Raw genomic sequence first — 24,942 nt, forward strand, 5'->3', positions numbered from 1 at the left:
AGCAATAGTACAATATCCTGGAAATTCATTAGCCCTTGTGTAATCAATCACACGAAGTCTCTCTTATGATTGATATATATATATATATATGTATATCAAATTTTATTTTTGTAAACAGCTTAATTTAATTTTCTTGGAATACTTTTCCTCTTTTAATTTCAAATTTAATTACGCTGGTAATTACAAATCTTCTGTCATATGCATAGTAAACCTGTTTCATCTTTGTCACGCTATATATTAAAGTTAGCACATGCAACTTCTTGATACAGACTTTGAAATAATAACCTGTGGCAGTTAACACACCACAAAGTCAATTTTTAAAGGTGACCTGCAAAACCAAGAGGAAAATGAAGCTCAGTTCAGAAATAAATGCTATATTCCTGCAGCAAGCAGGCAGTAAAAGGGAATTACCTTCTAGCTTGTCATTGCTTCTAGCAGCATTTTCCTTGTGGCCAAACAGCTGCCAAGGTGTTGTTCTGCCACATTGCTGAACAGACTTTGCACCTTTGACTCTATCAGTTCTTCTGGTGGCAGAGGAAATGTATTTCTAATTAAACCAAATTTACATTCAGCTTTCCTAGACACCCTTACTTACACCTTGCCAAGGCATGGCTTTTCCATGAAGCAAGGTTTTTGCTGTTCAGTGGTTGGTAGAAATAAAGAGGAGACACAGAAGCATGCAGCCAGCAATGAATCACCTCTCCGGGTAACAAAACCATGGACATTAAGAGTACTAAGAGTACCAGTGAAAAAGGAAATGTGTAGGTCTGTAAGCAATTCTACCAAACAGCTATTACTGCACTGCATATTTTTCTTCAATATTAAGGACTGATCTTTGTTCATTCATGTTGCTTGGGATTCTGCAAGCCTCATCAGTGCTATGGCAGATTGTAGAATTGGCAAAGGAAGCTTGACATGAAATAAGAGAAGTGAACAGTGTGGAACAAGCTTTCCTGTTAATTAAGACATACAGGGCTGCAGAGTGGACTAGGAAGCAAATGTCCTTGCAGGTGAGCTTTTCGGTTTCCACTGAGGTATTCAATGCCTCAAGGGTCCAAGTATAGCAGCAGTAAAACTTATTTTAACAGTCTAACACAGTGCCACTAGTCTAAGACTTTACAAATAACAACACAGCACATCTAGGTTTTGCCAGCTCTTTCTGCCATTACCTGCTTTTGTTTATCTGTACTCAAAGAAACCACAAGTTCACCAAACAGCCCAATGAAATTAACTGAAGACCACACATATTGTGAGACTGTATACATTTACATTCTAAATTAGATCCTCTGTTTGCTAAAAAACAGGAAAATTACGTTGCTGTGGATAACTGACTACAGTCAGGTGAGATTTACTTAGGTCACTGCCATCATTTAGTGAGCGCTGCAATTTTCTCAGCTGTAGTTAATGAAGGTTTTAGTTTATAATCAAATTTACACTGCACTGTTTTGCTACCATTTTACTCATGGTACTGTTGATTCTAGGAGAAATCAATTATACACTAAGAAGTAATTAAGAAATTTGTTACTAAAGACAATGCACTTGACCACCAAGAAAGAAAGTGAAAAGGTTAAAAGCAAAGAAGAAAAAAGGTAAGAGAAAAACAAGAGAATAAAGTGGGAATTGGGCGGCGAGGAATAAAAAATTGAAAAATAGGAAAGAGAAAAAAGAAAATTATAAACCTTGCAAGAGAATTCAAGACTTGGCATTTGAATGTAACGAAGTCTGCAGTAATATTCCTAAACAGCAGGTGGAACTTATCTATGCTACTGTTGCAAAATATCTGATTTGCTATTAAAGCAACCAAGAGAAAATAAAAAGTAATAATACGTAATTCTGTATTTTTCTTTGCAAGGACCACATTCCTAAGCTTCATACCTCAAAAAAATAATCAATTTGTCTGTGTGGGTGCATGTAAACAAACACACATAAATACTATAAAACACATTTGATTAGCAGCCAGCTATAAAACCAGCACTAATTCTACACTAAATCAGAATTATTTTAATTGTTGAATGACATTATAGCAGGAAAATTAACCTCATAATACAATTTGTAAACAAATACCCTTGAAATGGATATTATTTGAAATTATTTAAAAACCTTATATAATAAATAAGTACCTTTTCTTAAAAAAATACACTGAGATTCTGATTTGCTGCATTGCCCTAAAATGCCAAACATTATAAACCAAACCAAAGCAACAAACAAAAAACACCCCAAAGAAGAAAATTTCACAGTCAAGATAAAACCCAGTTTTCTTTATTTCATTTATGACACAGAAGACAACCAAACAGTATAAAATCTCTGGTATTTGTCACTTGCAGGCACTTTCATAACTCTGAAAACAACATGGTTCAACTGTTTATTTGAAAGGGAAGATACCTCCCTTTAGGATTTCACCTTCCTAAAAATTAAGTATGGTCTAAAGTGAAACATAATTCATTTTAACTAGAATAGCTACACGATGATGAGCTGGGCCCCAAGGAGAAATAAGCAATCTCGAATCCCATCACAGACTGCCTAAGGCAATCACACAACAAAAGACCTCTTCAAAATGCTATTTGAAATGAAATGAAATATAAATCAAGTTCCTCACAAAGTTAAAAAGTTGCTAATAAATAAAATAAGTGATAATTTCTAACCACGGGGCTATAATGAATTTGATTCTCCTAACCTTTCTGGAAGGCATCAGGTTCCTGGCATAGGTCTTTATATTGTGTGATTCTCTGAGGAGATAACCCAGCAGCACAGAGGGATACGATCTCAGTGAAGCATCAAACCACTCCGTGCATCCCATGGAAGCAGCACACTAAAGGCAATGAAACCAGCTATCAACAAGCTCAAGTCACAGGTCAGAATACACAATAGGGTTTGAAGGAGGAATGTCATACCCAACCCAAATACACTCCAACACTGAGGAGAACAGACATCACACATCCTTTAAAGCAAATGCTGCAAGTTAAGTCTAAACAATCTCAGGGCTGCTTCTTCACATCACCAGCTTTCATCAGAGCCTTAATAGCCCTGGCCCTCATCTCAAGCTCCAGAAGCTCCAGTTGCTGTGCTGATGGCTGAACATCTTCTGAGGGAGGAACAGCTAAGGTTGCTGCTTTGGGCTCCTTTGGGCTGGATTCTGCCAACCCCAGTATCTCATTCACGCTTTTCTCTATGTCCTTCTGAAGGTCATCTATCTGACCAGCTCCACTTCTGACAGTGTTCTCTTGCACATCTGGGCCATCTTCTTCATTGCATGGACCTTCTATGTCACTATCATATGCATCTGCATTTATGCTGAGGACATCACTGTCTTCTCCCTTGCCTGTAACACAAAGATAACAATCATACAGTAACCTAACACAGCCATTTTTCCTTCAGCTTACAAAATTGCTTCTGCTTAAAGTGTTCCTCTGCAGATTAAGAGTGACAAAACCACCTGTGAATTTAAGACCACTCATTCCTCTTCTTTTTCTCCTCCAACTTTTGAGGCTGATCTAATTTAGACAAGTGTTAATACATTTTTATGCCAATTTTGCTGGTAGCAAAGCAACAGTGCCAGGAAAATCTATTCTATCCTATGGAGTTACATGATCTATTTTCCCAATTAAAATGTCTTAAGGTTTTATAACACAAGGAAGCCTCTGCAGTGCAAAATTTGTTATTGTTTGCGACCTTTAGAGTAAATTTAGCTTTCAAAACACAGTTTGGAGAATTAAATTTTAACACTATTTTTAAAAAAGTTGGACACTATAGTCAGGCACAGCACGAAAAATTAATGGAAATTCCACTTACAGTGCAAGTCTTCAGAATTTATCACAAGTACTTTAGATGCATTTAACTCAGTAAGAACATGGAGGAGGTTATGGCACTGGTTTTAATGATGGCTAAAATTGGGAGCTTATTGAGAATAAAAAAATAATTACAAAAGGCAGTGCAATGAAATGAAAACAGAACTCTATCAGAACCTGAGGTAACTCTTCTCAAGTTGTGGATACAGAAAGGATATTGCTTTTGACACACTGGCCTCAGAAATTCTTTGTCCTTTACCAACCTTTGTATCCATGCAACTTACAGTAGGATTGGTTCCTGCTTAAAATGAACAATTTATATTCACATGATAGTATAGTTACTGATTCTAAAGGTTTTATGATTGCTTTTGTTAGTACCATATCCACAGCTATGGCTGCATATTAATTAAAAATGAGAGTTTAGAGATAAAGATCTGTGGTCTTGAAATACAAACAATTGCATACATTGAAGATGAAAAGAATGTTTACACTCCTTTACAAGCTACTTTAGTCTTCCATATAGCAAAACGAATCTTTCCTGAATATGTATTCAGACAGTATTGCAAACCTAGAGCTTTTTTATTATTATTTTCTTTAATTCTCCTTTAAAAATATGGTAGAGACAAGGGAGTGAAACTCTTCTCCATACTGCACACAGATGAGACTACTGATAATGGGTGAAAATTAAAACACAGGACATTCCTTCTGAACACATGAAAACTTGTTAACTCTATGGGTGGTCAAACACACTGGAGCAGCTTTCCCAGAGAGGCTGTGAAGTCTCCATCCTTCCACGTATTCAAACCTTGACTGCAGGTGGTCCTGAGCAACCTGCTCTCACTAACCTGCTTGAGCAGGGGCATTGGGTTTGATAATCTCAAAAACAGCCCTTCTAACCTAAACAATTCTGTGACCCTCTGACTTTTAAAATCAGTAAGCTGACATCTGGCTTTAAAAGGTTCCATTTTAGCAACTGGTTAATTTCATTTTGGAATTGCTAATAGCATCCTTTGGTTCCTTAACCTCAGATCTGCAGGGCTAGAAGTACTGATTTGTAAGCATTGCTCATCAGGAATAGAACAACCCACATACTGGAAAGCCAAGCAAATATTTCCTCTGTGAATTGCTCTTTTTTAGTATCAGGCAATCAAAATCTTACTGACATTCAAAGTACATTAAAAAAAAAAATCACTGATAATTCAGTCTAACACAGCAGAGACCTATGATTTTAATACATTACAATGTGTTAGCTAATTATCTTCCTATCACTGGCCCTTTTTTTTTGCTCAAGATACTCAGATTTAATGCTTTCATGTTGGAAAACTCCTAGAAATAATTTTGGAATAATTCTTCTCAGTAGGAATGCTCTTTTGATGTGGATCTCAGATCCAAACCAAACCATTTTCTCCTCCTTCAAAAATGAGTAAACTATCTTTGAAACCACATTTTTAGAAGTCTTTGTTTTACACTTTAATATTTCAGTGCCTTTTTTATTGTACTGGGAATATTTTTTAAAGCAGCAAGAAGACACTTGCTTTAAAGCACGCTTGAATACACCAGTGTGAAGTGCAAAAACCTCCCCATCCACAGAGTGGTTTCTATTTTCTCCTTGAGTTTTTTGGACAAACCCATTTGCAGGAGGGGAAAATTCTGTTCAAAGACCAGTACTAGAGTATGTATTGGAAAAATTAAATTGTTCCTTGTTCAAAATCAGTTTAATCAACCAACCTCAAAAGAGACCACTTTTGTTTTTAAAGGAAAAAAAAAAAGTTAGAAAAATATTGCCTGTTTAAAAAACATCCGAAAACCCCTCCTGGTTCATGCATGCATTTTAATTATAAGCAATGCAGAAAAACCTTAGGAAAAATCTATTTTTCTTGGGGCTTATGACATTTCTGCTATCCTGAGGGTGTGAAAAAAAATCAGTACTGATTACTAAGAAAGCTATAAATACAGCTTTCTCTGCTTATAAAACAGGGAAGAGGGGAGAAGAAAAAGGGTAGGAGGGAGAAAAAGGGGGCCGAGAGGGGAGCAAAGGGGGCTGAGAGGGGGGGAAAGGGGAAAAGGGGGGGAAAGGGGAAAAGGGGGGGAAAGGGGAAAAGGGGAAAAGGGGAGGAAAGGGGAAAAGGAGGGGAAAAGGGAGAGAAGATGGGGGGGAAGGGAGAGAAGATGGGGGGGAAAAAGGAGAGAAGATGGGGGGAAAAAGGAGAGAAGATGGGGGGAAAAAGGGGAGAAGATGGGGGGAAAAAGGGGAGAAGATGGGGGGAAAAAGGGGAGAAGATGGGGGGAAAAAGGAGAGAAGATGGGGGAAAAAGGGGAGAAGATGGGGGGAAAAAGGGGAGAAGATGGGGGGAAAAAGGGGAGAAGTTAAAAAAAAGGGGGTGGGGGAAAAAAAGGAGGAAAAAGGAAAGGCTATAATCTGTCACAGTACTTCTGGTTTAGGAATACTCTGTGTAACCCTGACTGAGAACACACTCTTGATGTAGCATCTTACATAATTATCAATCTAGTTCCTGATAACACTGGCTTACTGGATTGCACAACGTGGTGATCATACTGGTAAATACAGCACATATGGGAACATGTACAACTAACACATATGGCACCTCCAACATTTTAGTCAGAGCTGACAGAAAGCAAATTATACTGTGGAAAATGCAGAGTAAGCAATATTGATGAGTTTACAGAGAGTTTTTGGTCTCTGTTTTTTTGTGAGGTAAATCACAAGTTTCAAGCAATAAATACTGAAAGCCTAAACCAGAAATGATCCCAAAACTACAGAAGTCTTCCTCACAGCAGTGCATGTAAAGTACTTGGATCAGGGGCCTCCTTCACTCCTAAGTAGTTTTGCCCTTTTCCCACTGTGACAAGATTAGTATTTCAGTTTCAGGTGCAGTTTTACCTACTTCCTACACTATCAAATCAACTTTGAACATTATCTTTTTAACTTTACCTTGCAGGACACAAAGTACATGGAAGATCAAAAGAAATGGGAATCAACAGGATTAAGAAATGGAAATTACTCTATCCTGCTCCACGGTTTCAGTCAGCATTTGCCTAACATGCTGATCAACCAAGCAGCTTTTCCACTGACCAGAAAAGTAGGTGCATCATATCACAGTTCAAAGCCTGCAAGTTAACCTCACAGAGTGTTTCTGTCCTAATTCAACACAAAGAGAAACTGACTTTGTACTGGGTCTGGGATAGAATTGATTTTCTTCATGGCAGCCTGTAAGGCACTGGTTTTGGACTTGTATCTGAAACTGCTGACAACACACCAGTGCTGGACAGTGCCTGCAAAGGCTCAGGGTATTCTCTGTTTCTTACCCTGACTCCACAATGACTAGTCTGGAGGTGGGCAAGAGATTGGGAGGGATACACAGCCAGAACAGGCCAGTCCAACTGACCAAAGGGATATTGTCCACCATATGTGACATCATGTTCACAGTAATAACAGCTCAAGGAAAGGAGGAGGAAAAAGGGATGTTCATGGCTATGGCATTTGTCTTCCCAAGCAACTTCTAGTGTATGCCAAGGCTTTGCTTTCCAAGGGGCTAAAAATCTGGCTGTCAATGGGAAGTAATTAACAAATCCCAAATATTGCTTTGTTCTAGGGCACAGCTTTTGTTTCACTTATTAAACTGTCTTTATCTTGACCCATAAGCTTTTTCCTGCGTTTGCTCTTCTGATTGTCTCCTCCACTACACTGGGGGAGGAGTAATTCAGCAGCTGGTGGGCACCTACTGCTGGCTGGAGTCAACCCACCAAAGAATTCCTTTTGGTACTGGTGACATATTAAGCAGAAGCCCAATATGAACAATGATTCCTGTCTGTCTCAGAATTAGGATGGACCAAGAAACTGGGCAAAGCCATCTGAGGTTCCATTCAGAATCTGCAGCCTCCAGAACTGTGTAATACAGTGTTCTTACAAGCTCATGGGCCTACAGATATTTAATTATCTGAGGGGTTTTATTTCCTTCTTTCACAGCTGAGATTTCAGCCAGTAACAAAGATCATGGTTGGCATTTCTCATTACCTTTATTATTTTGATAACTTCCACTTTTTCCTTCAACCACAATTGCAAAGTTTATTTTAGCATATTTAATTCTATTTTTTAGTTTTATTTTACGCACTTTTGTTTACCCTCTCATTCTTCCCTATTGCATCACAGGCTGCAGCTCAGCAAGTGATTAGTTATGTTTTTACGCTTATATTGATATTCTCAAAAGCTCTTTAAAGCTAATAATGTCTTGAGTGGAGCCACTGTTATAGCCCAAAGCCATCAGTATACTCTGGTTGATTAAGTCATAAAAAAACCTGAAGCAATCACCTGCAACAGTCATCAATTCCCTTTAATAATACAAAAGTGGAAGAGATCTGAAGGAAATCTGTCAGTTCTAAGGTCACTCCATATAGTGTAACAAAGAACATTTAAGGCATTCCTCACAAAGCCATAGCAAACTGCTCCTTTGATGTTCCTATTATGACTCTTTTCTTCTAGGATTAATTCCTCTCTGTAATAACTACAGAAAAAAAATCACAAAGCTACTCCTAGAGACATCTTGTAGACAACATTCTGAATTGTGAAATAGGAGTTGCAGGAAGCAAATAATGTTAATCTTTGCAGAAGAGAAATACAGGCTGCAAGAATTTGCAACATTCTTTGATTGGAAAAGCTATTTCTATGTTACTGCATATGAAAATAAACAGACTGAGAAAAAAACACCTACAATCCCAGTGCTGCATCCACAAAGTAATACTGCCAGTTGTGACATGGTGCTGATTTAGTGATTAGAGTGAACCAAACCCTGCTGTAGCTTAAGGAAACTGTTTCCTTACACAACAGGTACTCAAATGTGTACCACAGAAGTACCTACTCTTGGTTTTTCTACTTTGCCAATCACTGTAGTACCTGAATGCCTCACCCCCTGCATTTTTTCATTTCAAAAGAGAGAATGTAGGTACATGACAAAAGGTTCATCCTGAGAGATCCAAAGATCTGAGTGTGTACTTCCACTGGCACTGACTTCAAGTGAAATGTGCCAGCTATCAGGAGTAGTGGGTGTTAAGTACCATTCCCTGGAACCTGACTCTGCACAACAAAGTGTCATATATCAGGACTGAACAAAATTATTAATTACAATCAGACCTTGGGCAGAAAAATACTTTAGTAATGAACGGCTATGAATGTCAAATCAAGAGTATTGTAGACTCCAGTGATCATCTCAATAGAAAGTAAAACTGAGTCAAGGAATTCACCATATGGTGATAGCAGTATTAGCAATCACCTGCTTACCAAGACCCTGATATGACTGAAGTTCCTCTTCAGCAGAAAAATTAGATATGAAGAGGCAAGTGAGCCTTGTAAGAGCTTCAGTCATGTTCCAGAAGCTAAACTAGCAAACTTTGAAGAGCTGCAATTTGCTTCTAGCCCCCAAATTTCTCAAAAATGGAGTTAGTCACTGCCCAATTAGTCACCCCAGGAAACAAAATTCCAGCTTTCTCCACTACATACCTTGTTTTGACTCCTGACTTTCCAGCTTGTTGTCTTCTCTGAGAGAAGAAGTAGAATCTATACTGTTGTCCTGTCTGAAAACAAAGAAGATGACATTGTAGTCCTCATATTTTACAACTTAAGAAATATTTTTAAGAAACATTTACTCAAGCTGAAGAAATTTTGTAGCGGTGGTAGGCCAATAGGCCAGCTATAGTATGAGTAAAGGCAAAGGGAACAGAGAGGGCTAAACTAAGCACCTGAGATCTTTCCCATGAGGACGCAAGAGCCCTTCGCGGAATCGCGTGGTAGAACAGCTCGCCGTCCTGCTGGAGCCAGACCCGCATCGAAGACCGCATGGCACCCTTACAGCCTTCATGGCTGACATAGCATCATAGGGTCAGTCAGGGTTGGAAGGGACCACAAGGATCATCCAGTTCCAACCCCCCTGCCATGGGCAGGGACACCTCATACTACATCAGGCTGGCCAGAGCCTCATCCAGCCTGGCCTTAAACACCTCCAGGGATGGGGCCTCAACCACCTCCCTGAACAACCCATTCCAGGCTCTCACCACTCTCATGGGGAAGAACTTCTTCCTCACGTCCAGCCTGAATCTCCCCACTTCCAGCTTTATTCCATTCCCCCTAGTCCTGTCACTACCTGATAGCCTAAAAAGTCCCTCCCCAGCTTTCTTGTAGGCCCCCTTCAGATACTGGATTCAGCAGCAGCACCCCCTGATTTGAGTGGAACCCAGGGAGTAGTCTCCCCTGTGCTCGAGCGCCATATTGCTCCTGGGGATTCTCTTCTCTTTCTGTTACTCCTCCTGGTTTGCTTGAAATTGTTAAAATTGTTGTATTGCCTCAATATTGTACGTCCCCACTGTAAATACATATTCCAGCTGTACACCAAACCTATTTAATCTGTCTTTGACAATTTTTTCATATTAATAAAAAGTTATTAATGTTTTTATTAATATTCATGTTTGCCATATTATTAATTGCATGCATTCATAAATTCTATAATGTGTATGCAGTAATTAAGGAGAATGTGTAGCTCTTTGTGCATTTCAATTTTTTTTCAATGTTCTATACCTTAAGTGAGGAAAGAGAAATGTACTGTTCCCTACCATTATAATAAATAAACTATTTACTCCAATGCATTTTTCTCAGAGCTCAATGATGTGCATCCTTTCAGCTGACTTTCCTGACCAGGCAAGGTTGGTATCACCCCAACCCTTCAATGTTGGACTTTCCATTCCTAGGCAAAGCTGATAGAGAAGGAATGGATACAAACTAGATGTTCAAATAGCTATGCTGACCAAGAAGTTCTGTATATACAACTAACCCCTTCAGAAAATTATTTAAACTTTGCCACTTCACAAAGAAAGAAAGTTTGCTCATTTATTTTCTATTCCAGTCACCAGTCTTGTACTAATAAAGGCACAGAGGTATTGCAAGATGGATTAGAGCCCTCACCTGCTAGATGTAAAAAAAAGCCCAGGAACTCAATGATTAAAATTAGGTCTGCTATATATGATAGCTTAGACATATCAACCTGAGTCTCAGTCTTCTTGCTGTCATGGGGGGAAAAGGAAGACTGGAAAACATGACATTACCGGGTTCAGTTCAGGTAGGTCAAGAAGAGCACAGACTGAGGGAAAGCTTTGCACTCATTCACATAACTACATGGTCAGTTATCTGAGACCCACCACAATTACCACTCCAGTGGGCCTGCACAGCCTAGAGAAGGCACCCTCAGTGCCAGGCTCCACGCCAGAGCAAAAGGCTTTAGATCAAAGCCTAACTGGGTCCCTGCCTTGAGACTCCTGGGCAGCAACATTTCCCCACTCACCTCCATTACTGGATGAGGTTAGACCAGATGCCAGCACAGAACACCAGCTAAATATGTCCATGATACTGTCACAGCACAACTTCTCAGAAATTTCAGGTTTTGCTTTCTTGTCACTTGGCAAGGCTTATCCCACCAAGTTCTCCATGGTACTGTCATGTTCACCAGGCTCTGCATTTAATGGTGAGTCACCAATAGCACAAAAGCCCAGAGAGGAGCAGAGAAAAATGGTAAGCAGAGGAACGCCAGAAACTTCATCAGGGACCACCCTGCCTGAGTTGCTCTTAGGATCATGAGAAATAACCAGCCTGCTTTTTGAAAATGAAACTTACCAAGAGCAGTCAACAGAAGAAATCACCTAATGGGCTGATCATTACTGTCTATGGGAGTAAGGGAGTCCGTACAGAGTGCTGGGGAAGTGCATTTCAGGACTGCTGGCAGATGTTTTTAAGGGTTGTGTAGCAATGAGTAAGGCAGCATGGGGTGTTCAGAAGAAGAACCAAGGGTGGGAAAAGGGAGAAACAAAGGGAAACTCAGACAAAACATCACAGGGAAAGAAATAAAAGAGAGAGAGCAAAAAGGGCCAACAGAGCATAAGCAGGTTGCTGGTCAGTACATTTGTATGAGCAAACCCTGGACCCAAGTAACAGTCTGTCCTGCCTTCTTACTGAACTCTATTGCTGTACTATTTTACAATATGAGAGGACACTAACCTCTGTATGTGCACATCCATGTGTGTAGGCCTAAGTGACAGCAATTGCAAAGGGGACCAGAGGTCACAGGGACCTGCAGGATTCTGTTGCCAGCAACTGGACAAGAACAAAAAATGCGCACACTACCTTGGCAAACTCCAGTGTCATGCATCAGTGTGGATGCATGTATTCACCAGCAAAACTCAGGCTAGTTAGCAAGTAGGATGAGAGGTCTGGGAGTCAGGTACCAGCCTGTAAGATCAGAGGGCAAATTCCTGAAAGAGACAAGGGTCTGCAAGTAGACAAGTTGAGGAGCCACAGCTTTGCTAGATGCCCACAAGACCAACAGGATGATCATGGGTTTGCAGCAGCAATCAGAGAGGCCTGCATGCACGAGGAGGTCTGAGCAGCAAGCAGAGTGGGAATATAAGCTTGGTGGGCTTGTATGTCCAAGTGCCAGCAACTGCAGAGCAGTTTGGAGCAGCTGCTGTCAACGGGACTGGATGGGTCCACTTATCTTCTCTCTTTTCTCTCTCCTCTCTTATCCCCAATTTTTTCTAAGCAAGTCTCAGCCCTTGATTCTACTTGTCACTCAAATCATGACCAAAATAAGGTTCTGACAGGCCCAGCTCATCACTAAGAGCCAAAGCTGACTGGGCTGCCTTACCCCATCCTCTCTCACACACAGGCTTCATCATTTTGAACTGAGCAGTCATCTCTGCACTGGACAGCAGTGTGCTTCTAGAGATAGCCTTGATCTTGCACAAATAGTATGTAGGCAAGAAAATTCACATCTCTAGCAGCACACTCTAAGCTTCACACTCGAGCTGCAACATGAAATTTCACTGAGGAATTACAATCACTCCTTTGCCAGAAAACTCACTATGGTTCAAATACTGGCTGTGAAATTACCTATGCTCACTTCAACAACTGCATAAAAAAGAAATTATCAACTGAATAAGTCATACATCAAAACTTGTAAAGTTTCTTCCTGTGTTGCTGATTACAGCAAAACTGTGCTCCTTTAATGACTACCTATCATCAGCAAAAGAACTTTGAGAACCCAGAAGTACTTTTATAGCACGTATCTTCTCTTTCAGAATTGATTGGTTTGGGCTGTACTGCTGGTGAACTTTCACTACTTCATTTCATAGGTGGGCATTTCACACCATCTTGTGGCAAAGGGGAAGCATTTCAGGTCACAGTTCAGTTTTACTCGTAATTTGCTCATCTTGTTTAATTTGTTTTTAAGAAATACCTTCTTCCCAATTATCTGTATCAGGGCATGGGTTTAAGAAAGGGCAGCACATCATCTTGTCTCCAAACAATGGGAGTAGAAGATATGCTGATCAATTAAGGCACGATATGCAAATGCAATTGCAATACCATCTTCTCTCATGTCATGCTAATAAGTGACAGCAGTAATTTGGCACTCCCTCTTTTTATCATTCTTGAAAGATATTTTTTCCTGACAGTGAAGGTCAAAGTCACTCTTCCAAGACACAAACTCAGCACTATTACTGTTTTTTTTAACACTGGTTTTTTTAACAGAACAGTATTTGCACAGTACGTTCTTTTCAAAGCAGAAGCTGACTCTCATTTTGTTGGTGACAAACTGTAAATTCTGATTTGCCCTATCCTAGCTTTTCATGCTGGCGTGATCCAAACTGGTGCAATGCTTACCTGGGGCCCATGCACATTGATTCTGCACTGAACCTATCTGCATAGCTGTCAGAAATCTGTGATTTCGGGTGTTTTGGTACCACAACTCCAGCAGATTGCAAACAGTGAGGTACAACACCAGCACAAGTCAGGAAAAGGGGTGCTGGTCAGAGGAATCACAGAACTGTTTTGGTTGGAAAAGACCTTTAAGATAATCATGTCCAATCATCAACCTGACCACCATGGCCATTAAACCATGTCCCAAAGTGCCATAATCAGACACTTCTGGAACGCCTCCAAGGATGGTGACTCCACAACCTTCTGGGACAACCTATTCCTATGCCCTTCAGTAAAAATTTTCCTAATATCCTACCTAAACTTCCCCAGGCACAATTCCTGGCCATTTCCTCTCATTCTATCACTTGATACTGTGGTGGTAGGCCATGACACATGGCCCAGTACAAATCCAGACACGCCTTAAGATGTCTAGACAGGTCCTTTCTCTCCCCTCCTTCCTGCCACAACAACAGGGCAACGTGGGATAAGGAACAAAGAGGACAGGACCTTGCCTGTGGGGTTTTTGCTCAGATCTGCCTTGCTCAGATCCGCTTTGCTATTCCGTGCTCAAGCCTTGCTCACATCTGCTGAAGCCTCACCTCACTTCAAGCCTTGTCATCTCGAGTGTCCTGCCTTGCTTCGAGTGCCTGGTCCAGAGCCCTGGGATAAAGCCTGAGCCTCGAATTGGATTACAAATCAACAGTTTCTGGAGCCTGTCAGCAGAGAGAGCGAGCTAGGGACTATCTCCAAATTCCAGCTCTAATCCTCATGAGTAAACCTTGGCCTGCTCATATCTTCCTAAGGGTTATTGGGTGGCCTTTAGTTTATAAGTGGGTAAAGCTCTTTATGTCATAGCTTTTCCTGTCTCTGAACTCTCTAAATTGTGTCAAAATTGCCATAAGCATCCTGGAAGAACTCAGGACCGAATAGGACCTGTAAATAATTTTATCAGTTTGGTACATAGTTTTGGGGTGGGTTTTTGGGAAAATAAGAATAACTATATTTTATAATTCCCACCTCGTTAATTTAACCCAAACTAATACAGACAGTAAAGAAAAGAGACCAGCCCTCACATCCCCTTTGCTTTGTTTCTGCTTTTAAGTAAAAAAAAAAAAAAAAAAAAAAAGAATGAAAGGGAGTGGATAGCTAAATACTAAGACAATAGCAGTATAATGCTGGTGGCTGAAATTCCAAGCTTTAGTAGCAATTGGTATTGGAGACCAGCAGGCAAAGTTTTATTACAGAAAAAAAAATATTTCAACATGCTGGACTACAGGGTAGCCTGTAAAGATGAGATACAGTCATGCTCATACTTTTCTGAGAGGGCTTTTAGTGGCCATTAAGAAACATACATTTCTGGAGTAAAGCTTGCCTGCTACTCTTGACATAAAAATTACATACCTTCCCAAATTAAAATTTGCCTTTGCTGTTCCACATCTAATATTTCTAGGAGTCCCAAATACTTTTAAGTTTCCCACAAAATTTTTGTTCCAAGGGTCGTTTTCCATGATAAAAGAGAATGCATGGGGGTAGGGGGAAAAGAGAGATAAAGAGAGGAGGAAAGAGTCCTTACTAAGTAGTCCTCCTCAGGAAAGGCATCTCAAATAACAGATGCTAATCAAGGAGCTTAATGAGCTATGTATGGTCTGTTAGTCTGATTACAGGTGAAGTAACAGAGAAACAGTAACAAAAATCTGACAAGTGCATAATGCAAAAATCTACATAGAGCTCACAAGTAATGAAACATTTCTTTTTATTTATAAATATACAAAATATATATTTTTTTTTTTTACATAAAGTAACTATTATATAAGTTATCTATTTTATTTATTTCCCTTTATTGACAAATATGGGCCCTGCTTCTTCAGTTCTTCTGCATGCTTATTCCAGGATTTCTAATGCTTAATTCTGAAGAAGCTGGTGACAAACTAACAAAGCCAGCGTTATACACACTGACAGAAGCATGTGAAGCTCCTTAGGAAAAGGACTCAGGACTTCCAGTTCTGGTGGCAGAATGAGGCTATGTGTACCAGGAAAAAAGGAAGGTTCAATTTACAGTTACAGATGTAACACTATCCCAAAGCTTCAGAAAAAGAGCAGTCTTCCCTGCACCAGGAGAAACACCTCTAAATCCATGCTACTTTTAGTCAAGAAGCAGGTGTTTAAAGGTAGATAAGTATTTGTCTATTTGGGAGATTAAAAAAAAAAAAAAAGAATCAATACAAACCACACCCTTTCAAGAAAGCCTTTATATTTTGATACATTCGTAGTTTCTTCAAATACAGTAATTTAAGTATTCTGGATTTCTACTGACATATGGATATGAGAGGAGCACCTCTCCTGTGAGGACAGACTGAGAGTTGGGGCTGTTCAGTCTGGAGAAGAGAAGGCTCCGAGTTGACCTTCTTGTGGCCTTCCAGTATCTGAAGGGGGCTACAAGAAAGCTGGGGAGGGACTTTTTAGGCTATCAGGTAGTGATAGGACTAGGGGGAATGGAATAAAGCTGGAAGTGGAGAGATTCAGGCTGGAAGTGAGGAAGAAGTTTTTCCCCATGAGAGTGGTGAGAGCCTGGAATGGGTTGTCCAGGGAGGTGGTTGAGGCTCCATCCCTGGAGGTGTTTAAGGCCAGGCTGGATGAGGCTGTGGCCAGCCTCATGTAGTGTGAGGTGTCCCTGGCCATGGCACGGGGGTTGGAACTGGATGATCCTTGTGGTCCCTTCCAACCCTGACTGATTCTATGATATTGCTAGAGGTTGATGATTGCAAATTTATTAAAAAAAAAAAAAAGATGAAAGAAGCAAACTGGTGTTTCCAATCACTTGCTTTTACTTAAGTCTGACTTGCTATTCCCATTTTCCCTTCATGTTTACATGTCTACGAGAACAACTAAGACCATTAGGATTTAAACCAAAAAAACTTTCACATTGCATAATTGGATTGATTGATTTGATTTTCTATGTCTTATTATTTAATTTATTATTTAATACTGCATCAGAGAATGCAGTAAAAAAAAGTAGTCATTTATAAGAAAATCACCAAGTAATCAAGGCAAAGTAGGAAGAACCAACAGTGAGAATATAAACAAATGAACTGCCTTTTTCGTTCTGAAAAGTCTTTCCTCTTCCCAGGGCAAAAGTCATCCATTTAAATTCAGGTAATAATTAAAAATACATTAATGATTACAAACAACCAAAGTTCAGCTTAGCTATGCAATTTTCACCATTTCCTCACTGATACAGCTTTAGTCTCCTTGGCTGTTGACTGACTTTTTGCTGTTCTGGCTGAAACAATTATCTTAAGTTTTGCAAGCTTGGATTTACATGCAAACTGCAAAATAAAAAAGGTCACCTAAATGACCAAAGATTAGACCTATTTATTAAAAAGGGCTTGTGACATTTTGCAGCTGTGAAAGCCTGATTTTGCTCTACTTATTAAGCATTGGGCTTTAATGATCAATATAAAATCTTCGTTTTTTCCCATTTCACATTTCTTTTTTAACCCTTTATTCCTCTATCAGCAAAAACAGCTTTCCTCCCCCCCCCTTTTTTTTTTTTGTTTGGATTTACATTTTTTTGTTAGGATTTTTTTGTGTGTGGTTTTTGATGTTGTTTGGTTTGGGGTTTTTTCTTTTTGTTTGGGGAATTGTTGTTATTGGGTCTTTGTTAGTTTTTCGTTTTGGTTTTGTTGTTGTTTCTGTTTAGGTTTTTTGTCTTTGGTTTGGGTTTTTTGGTGGTAGTAGTGGTGGTTGTTTGGGTTTTTTGCCATTGTTAAACTAAGCATACTGCTAAACCTAAGAGCCAAGGTTCTCAGAGAGCTATGTGTATAGAACACCATTTTTTAACCTGCTGTATTAAAAGGAGAAGACATGCCACAGTTCATACAGCAGCATATCTTGCCCAGCCAGCCTGAAGGCATTTGCAATATTAAACTACCATGATGGTTGAAAAACCAGGGGGCACCTCAAACATTCTGTTCTTCAGAGGAAGTAATCTTCTCTGTAACTTTCGTCAACATTTCTCTGTTTCTTACACATTTTTTTACTGTTCACATGTTTCTCATCAGCAAAGTAAGGTGACCTAGCTTTGTCAGTCTTTGGTAACTGCAGCAATGGTTAAAGAACTTGGGCAGTTTTAATTCTGCTGTACTTCAGGACTGCTGTGAGAAAAGGTAGACAACATCCTTCCACTTTGGTTTACTCGCTGCTTACGCCTGGAATACTACCTGTACAGTGTAAAAACAGCAGACTTCTGAGCTGCAATTTACACCCTGGAGAGGTTGTTTTCCTGAAACTTTCCTAGTTGCCATGGGGAAATGGGTTATTCTGGGGGAATAGGGAAATGGGAAAAGTGTCTTCTGATACCCACTAGTTTTAAAAAAATGGTATAATCTGCTTGTTTTCCTTATTTTATTGCTTCTACTGTGGCTTTGGATCATAAATATATGTCCCAACAGTAGTTTTGCAGCCACAGAACTACCTTCCTGAAATCATACAGCACTAACTTTGCCATAATTCTTTAAGATGAAGAACACTTCATGTATCTTGCAACAGTCAAGAGCTTTGAACTAGGCCTTAAAAAAACATAACAAAACCACCAACAACAAAACCCCACACATATATACCTTCTCCAGAAATCAAAATCCTGGGTCATTTCTCATGGTTTCCCTAGTCAACAAGTTTGTCTTCTCCCTCTGTTCAGAAGTTCACTGGCAAAACATCAGTCACATAAGAGAGGCTCTTTTACATAAAGAGACCTGGCAGTGTATTTTCTAGGGTTGAATGCTATTTTTATTTTTTTTTTTTTAGATAGCCAGCAGAGGGCAATGTCCAAAACAATAAAATTAGTCCACATAAATGGTTGTACTGACACCATTTGTAGCTCATGTGGACAGCAAAGACCTAAGGGTGGGATACAGTCAGTAGTCAGCTACAAAAGGAACCCTAGAAGAAACAGTGCCAGAGGGTATAAAAACTGTATCACAGTCTTAACTTAGTATCACTCCATTTTATAGTATATTTGCTTAATGGATGATGAGAAAATAAAATAAAATTACTTCAGTAACTTCAATAACTTGTTCTGAACCAAAGAGAGTATCAGAAAACAGGTCTCTGTCAAATACAAAATATGGATTACTATCTTTACCTTTTCCATACATTTGTCCCTGTTTAGTAGGTCTAGATGAACTAATATTTCAGCAACGAAGAGATACTTTAATCTGCCCAACACTGGTGTATTACCTTGTATTGTCTCAGAGGTTTATTAATCTTATGCACTGAACCTGTGCTGCATTCAGGTCAGCAATGAACACAGGAAAGTTTTTCATTTATTCCTCTACAAGCAAGTCAGTTAGATTCATAAAATTTGATACATTGTGGAGGATAACCAGTAACTTCCCCTTCACCTCTTCCGTAGAAACTGTCAGAAAGCTCAGCCTTTCTGACTTAGTAACATACTACACAAAACTTGTCTTTAAGAAACAAAGGAGTGTTTTAAGAAAAGGTTAAAAGGTCTTGTTGGCCTCTACAAAGCTGATGCTAACCTAAGAATAAGCAGCCAGAAGCCTCTGTTCTTGAAACTCTACTACATCCTTAAGAGAGAGCATGGGAAACAGGTTATTGTCAGTGCTGCTTCAACTGGAGCAGGAATAAAGGACCAGAAGGAAGAGTGGAAGTGAAGAGACATCTCAGCTGAACTGCAATGTACTTAACTCATTGAGCAAAGTGAGTCACACAACCTACTTTAGCTCACTCAGAGGGCTAAGTTAAAATCACTTCTGCTGCAGGCTAGCAGTGTGCATGAGTTCAGTTACCAAAACTCAACGGATGGGTGGTAACACCACCATGAAACCAAGTTATGTGGTCAAGATATATTGAGTGTTATAAAGTTACAAAGGCATGTTTATAAATTCAGTACTTTCTAGCAGTCACAGCTCCTTGCCATTCAAGTAAAGCACTGATATAATTAAAGATATAGCAACTGGGCCTTCCAACATTGTATTTGATAATCTCTCAAGAAAAATCACTGCATTGTACAGCATTCTTAAATTAAGTTTTTAAGTGTTTTGTCTTTTACTCACTGACTGACTGATTCACCTCCAGTCTCGTCTCCTCCTTCTGCCTCCTCATCAGTATCAGAATCAGCTCCATCCTTGCCTAGAAATAAAGTTTCAAACAAGACAATTAGGCAAGTTAGATAATTAATACTATAGTTAGTTTTACTCTTAATTATCTCTATTATAATCAGCAGAAGGTAAAGCAGATGTTCTCAAATTAAATTTAGTCAAAACAGAAAAACTTTGTATGTTTTCTGCTAGGCACATGGTTGGCCTTTTTGAAGTCAGTCTCTTTTCAGTGACAGCCAGTGATAAGACAAGAGGCAGTGGACATAAACTAAATCACAGGAAAAATATTTTTATTATGAGCATGACAGCACTGGAACAGGTTACCTAGAGAGGTTGTGGAGTCTCCTCTAGAGATCTTCAAAACCCACTTGGACATGTTCCTGTGTGACCTGCCTTAAGAGGTCCTGCTTTGCAGGGGGGTTGGACTTGATCTCTGGATGGCCCTTCCAACATCTGGCATTCTCTGATTATGAAAACAGAATAGCTATTGCTATTGCAACACTAAAGAAACTAAAGCACTGGAGACAGAACTAATTGAAGTTACTCTGCAGCATTCAAGATTTGCAGAGTTACACTTAATTGAGAAGAAAGCAGTACCTTTACAAATAAATTTTACAGCCCTTAAATACAAATTGGAAATTCAGCAAGATACTGAAAAGCTGGAGTGCCATATTCTTAATCAAAGTACATGAAGTATGTGTCTCAGCAGAGCAGAGAAATCCCCTAAGACTTCCTTAACGACACATCAAATACTCCAGTGCAATAACTAATTGAGCTGGTATTGCAGTACATTCATATTTCCCCTGCAGAGAACCAGGAGTCAACTTACATTCAGTTTAGCTAAAATAACGGATTTCCAATGATACTGTCCTAGCTTTGTTTTCCCCATCAAGTCAAAAGCTTTGTTTGGGTACTAAGGAAAACAAAATTATGCTAGTGTTTTCTCAGTGTGTTCTTAATAGCTTCTAAATCAATGGATGATTTAATTCAAGCTTCAAAGATCAAAACTAGCACATACACTTCTATACACACTATATTATTACTACCCTATGTATTTATGTTATACTAATACACACATACACTAGTATCACTCTTCACAGGTACCTGTGATGGGATTGTAGTGAGGGAGTGTTGGTCTCTTCACCCTAGTACCAACTGACAGGATGAGAGGAAATGGCTTCAGGTTGCACTAGGGGAGGTTTAGGTTGGTTATTAGAAGAAACTTCTTCACTGAAATGGTTTTCAAACACTGGAACAGGCTGCCCAGGGAGGTTGGTTGAATCCCCATCCCTCAAGGTGTTTTAAAAGACACACAGATGTGGTGCTAAAAGATACAGTTTAGCACCAGATTTGGCAGAGTTAGGTAATAGTTGGACTCAATAATGTTGAAGATCCTTTCCAACCAAATTGATTCTATGAATCTATATGCACATATATATACACACTAATATACACTTAGTAGTACGTGTGTATATATGCTAGTGGCAAGAAATGAAAATTCAGTTTAGAGGCAGACTACACTGTGGTGAACAGTGGTAACTAAAAGTTAAATCTGTACCTTCAAGTATCTTCAACAGTTTTTTTTCAGATAATAGCTCCAACTGCTCCAAGCAAAGCCTCTTGATTTCCTCCATGGAACAGCTCTAAGATGAGTAAGACAGACCATAAGCTACTAAAAATTTCTGAGGACAAAGTAATCATGAACAGTAAGCAGTATCTGCACTCTACTGCATGAATAGCTAACTCAGACTGCCAATCCCTTCCCCATAGAGGGCTGCACTGATGCAGCTGCTGAAGAACATCAAGTAGGTGTTTCAGTTTTGACAAGCACCAGAAGCTGCATGTGTGCTTTTTTCTGAAAAAATAAACAATACACTACATCAGCTCTTTGACCTAGGGCTCTAAGTTTTTACTACAGCTGCAACATCGAGCAGTATATTGAGGAATACTGCACCATGTGTATGAAGCATGAGAGAGCAAAAAACTGTAGCCCTGATTATTCCTAATTCTCTCTCACTTGGGAGCAAGTGAACTACAAAATTAATCCTGCAAAGACCAGAACCCATCTGTTGATTCCAAGTTCACAAATGGCTCTTGACAACACATCAATGGTTGTATAACATAAAAAGGAAACTTATTTATGTAAATTGAGACCCATTTCTGATGTTCGATACATACCACATGCTGCCACAGAATTTATGGGTATTCCAGTTAACTTCACATATTTCACACTACTTGGTGGCCTCTTTGTGAAATAAAGTCATAACTTCTTTCATGCTTTCAAACGAACTACAAAACCATGTAGAATTGCCAAAATTGGTAAGTGCTGAGCATATTGTAACCTTCACAACTCTACTGTAGGTTTGGTTCTACACCACTAGGCAACTTCCCTTCAAACTCAGTAATGCCCTTGCCCCAGGCTAGTCCAATTTTCTTCTCCCAGAGATGAGAAATGGATGAGACCATATGCAATCCACCACATTTAAAATACAGAAGTCCTGCCTCACTTGTATTAATCATATGACTTGGAAAAAAAAAAAAATCAACAAACATCACACAAATGCTATTTCATATGCATCTTATTCTGCAAAGGCTGCAAACTTAAATTAGATTTACCAAGCTCTGCAAGTTCCACAAGACTCAAAAGGCATATGGTCTAAGCCAGTAAAACTCTAGCAATACTACTACCACTGAAGTCCACAGAAGTTACAGCTTCAGAAACTGTTTGTCAATAAAGGTTTGTTTTTTTTTAAAGTCTTATCTCAATATATTAATTTAATAAATTCAGCTGACACAAACAGCTTCTATGAATAAATCAGCACATTTATTGCTGAACATCACTACACAACTTATTTCACGCAATTATTAAACTCCTTCTGCAAATAACTAACCAGTAGAAGCAGATGATAGAAAAAGAAGCACCTTGCAGTTCAGCCAAGGCTGAGCAGGGGAATAAGAGCAAGCTGGAATAACTATATCAAACCTCTTAAAAGTCTCACTTCCAGAGACTTTATATAATCTTTATTTAAAGAAACACAAAGGCACCGTTAAGAAATAAATATGCTTTATAACACAAGCACTCAAGACTGTAAAATGTATATAAATAGAAAGTGTACTTCAATACCTTTAAAATATCAGGTAGCATCTTCTGCAGTTTTCTCTCCCCTATGACACAGAAACACTGTTGAAGCATTTCTTTTTTGTCCGTGATGTAGAAACTGACGGGTTTGAGTGAGACACTGAGATCAAAGCCTCCTTCTTCTATATCACTGGGTTCCTCAGCTTCCTCTACTTTCTCTCCAAATGGCACGCTGGATTTTGCTTCCTAAAATCAAGGAGGACAAGCACGATTTTCACATTTTTCAGCAAACTGAAATGGAAACTAGGAACTTCACTTGTGCTTGCAGTAGTTTTCCCATCATAACTGCAAAGTACGTCTTGAGACGGACTTTGGAGCTCGCAAACTGTGTTTTAGTTTGCAAGGCAACTTTTACCATAGAAGCTCTATTTTTGGTTACTAAAACCATTCTCACACCAGGGGAAATTTTCAAGAGACGAAACGTACTTTTAAATATTAACTGGGAAACATTAGCTGCAAATACCTACCTGCTGCTTAGACACAAAAGCATCCTTTAGGGCAGAAGAAATCTGTCTGATTTTCTGTGAAATTACAATCACTAACCTCATACCTGCCTGGCTAAGAAAGGAACTAGCATACAATCAGATCATCCACACATAAGAGCCTCACAGTTCAAAGAAAACTGCTAGAAATAGCTCATGACAGCCCCACAAGTCATTCGGGAGTGCATCCTGAGGTAGCTTTTCCGCTCGCCTACCGACACCTACTGAACAGACCCACAGCTCGGCGAGCATCGCGGTCCGGGGCACCTCTGGGCAGATCCCTGCATCTCTTACATCTGGGAAAACGCAGGCAGGCCTCCCCGGGACGTGCACGGGGCGCACCACGACGCTGCCCGCCTGGCCCGTGGGGTCCTTTTGCGCACACCCCTGCCCGCTGCCCGCCCGAGTCTGCTTCTCTGTGCAGCTGCGAGCTGTCCCGTTCTGACGGAAGGTATCGGGTCCTGTGCCTGTGCCGCAGGCCGGGGCGAAAAGCCCCCGCGACCAGCCGATCGACAGACGGGCACAACGGCAGGCCCCCGACTCTCCCCACAGCCAACTCACGCCGCTGCCAACGGCCGGGGCATGGCGCGGGTCAGGAGAGGTGGTTCTCGAGCGCAGTCGCTCCGCGGCGGAGCGGACAAAAGCAGCGGCCAAAGCCGCTAATCGCCCTCCCGCCTCCTTCTCCTTGACGCGCTACCTCCGGACCACCGTGGCTGGACTCGGTGCTTCTCCGCTTCCTCTCGCTGTCGCCTGGCCCCGAGGCACTCCCCGGACAGCAAGAACGCGACCGGCGCCGCTTCTTCTCCTTGGAGGACTTTCTGCCCGGCATCGCCCCACCGGGGCCCGCCGCCGCCGCCACAGCCCCCACCTCCGCGCGCCCAGTGCTCGCCTCGCTTCCGGAAGAGCCTTGATAGGCTGCCTCGCCCAGCGGTACCGCCCCTTCCGGGAGCCGGGGAGCGACCGGGACTGTTGGAGCCGCCGCTCCCGCTGAGGGGTGGTGGAGTCGGTTGGGTTCGTTCGGCGGGAGCTTTGCCCGGCGTCCCTGCTGTTCTCCCAGACCGGGGCTCTTCACGTGTTGTGCAGAGACGAGGCGGCGCAGGGACCGAGACGCTTGTGTGATTTCGGGTGTGCGCAGAAACGGGTGCCGGGGCTGTCACCGGCGGCGGGAATGAGACTCCTAACGCAGGTTCCGCAGGAATGAGCAGCTATCACTTTATGAGAGAGCTGCGCAAGGTTTGTTTCATTTGGGAAAGACCTCTAAGATAACCGTCAACCTCACCACCATGACTCTTAAACCATGTCCCAAAGTCCCATGTTCACGTTTCTCGACCACCTCCGGGAACGGTGACTCTACCACCTCCCTGAGCAGCCTGTTCCAATACCTGACCACACTTAAGGTGAAGACGTTTTTCCTAATATCCAATCTAAACGCCCCTAGCACAATTTCAGGCCATTTCCTCTCAGGCCATCACTAGTAGGGAGATACTAGGATACTAGGATGTTTCAACAGTCGAGGACATCCCAGTCAGAAGTCCCTTTCTTCGTGCTCTGCCTGGGAAAAAAAAATAATTAACCTGTAACGCTGATTTGTCTAGTCAGGTTCTAGTCTTTGCTATAGCTTGTATTCTGCTTACTCTGTTGTTCTGGATTAGCTTCTCAGACC

General features: G+C 40.6%; 1 protein-coding gene across 1 annotated transcript; it reads right to left on the reverse strand.

The window, feature by feature from the left end:
* Positions 1 to 2,260: 2,260 nt before the first annotated feature.
* On the reverse strand, positions 2,261 to 24,108 carry CAAP1 (caspase activity and apoptosis inhibitor 1). The gene is made up of 6 exons (XM_054397869.1): positions 23,977 to 24,108; positions 22,783 to 22,983; positions 21,217 to 21,301; positions 19,614 to 19,689; positions 9,301 to 9,374; positions 2,261 to 3,319 (listed from the first exon to the last, which is right to left on the reverse strand). Exons 1-6 carry the CDS (start codon positions 24,106 to 24,108, stop codon positions 2,976 to 2,978), a joined length of 912 nt encoding a protein of 303 aa, XP_054253844.1. The 3' UTR covers positions 2,261 to 2,975.
* Between the last annotated feature and the right edge of the window lie 834 nt (positions 24,109 to 24,942).

This window comes from Indicator indicator, chromosome Z, assembly GCF_027791375.1.
Source record: "Indicator indicator isolate 239-I01 chromosome Z, UM_Iind_1.1, whole genome shotgun sequence".
Taxonomy (NCBI): Eukaryota; Metazoa; Chordata; class Aves; order Piciformes; family Indicatoridae; genus Indicator; species Indicator indicator.

Excerpts from the sequence above, each read along its gene's own strand:
- CAAP1 (XM_054397869.1), bottom strand. The coding sequence starts at position 24,108 with ATGCCGGGCAGAAAGTCCTCCAAGGAGAAGAAGCGGCGCCGGTCGCGT. Across the intron at positions 21,302-22,782 it reads TGCTACCTGATATTTTAAAG|AGCTGTTCCATGGAGGAAAT; the intron begins GTATTGAAGTAC and ends TACTCATCTTAG. Across the intron at positions 19,690-21,216 it reads ACTGTTGAAGATACTTGAAG|GCAAGGATGGAGCTGATTCT; the intron begins GTACAGATTTAA and ends CTTTATTTCTAG.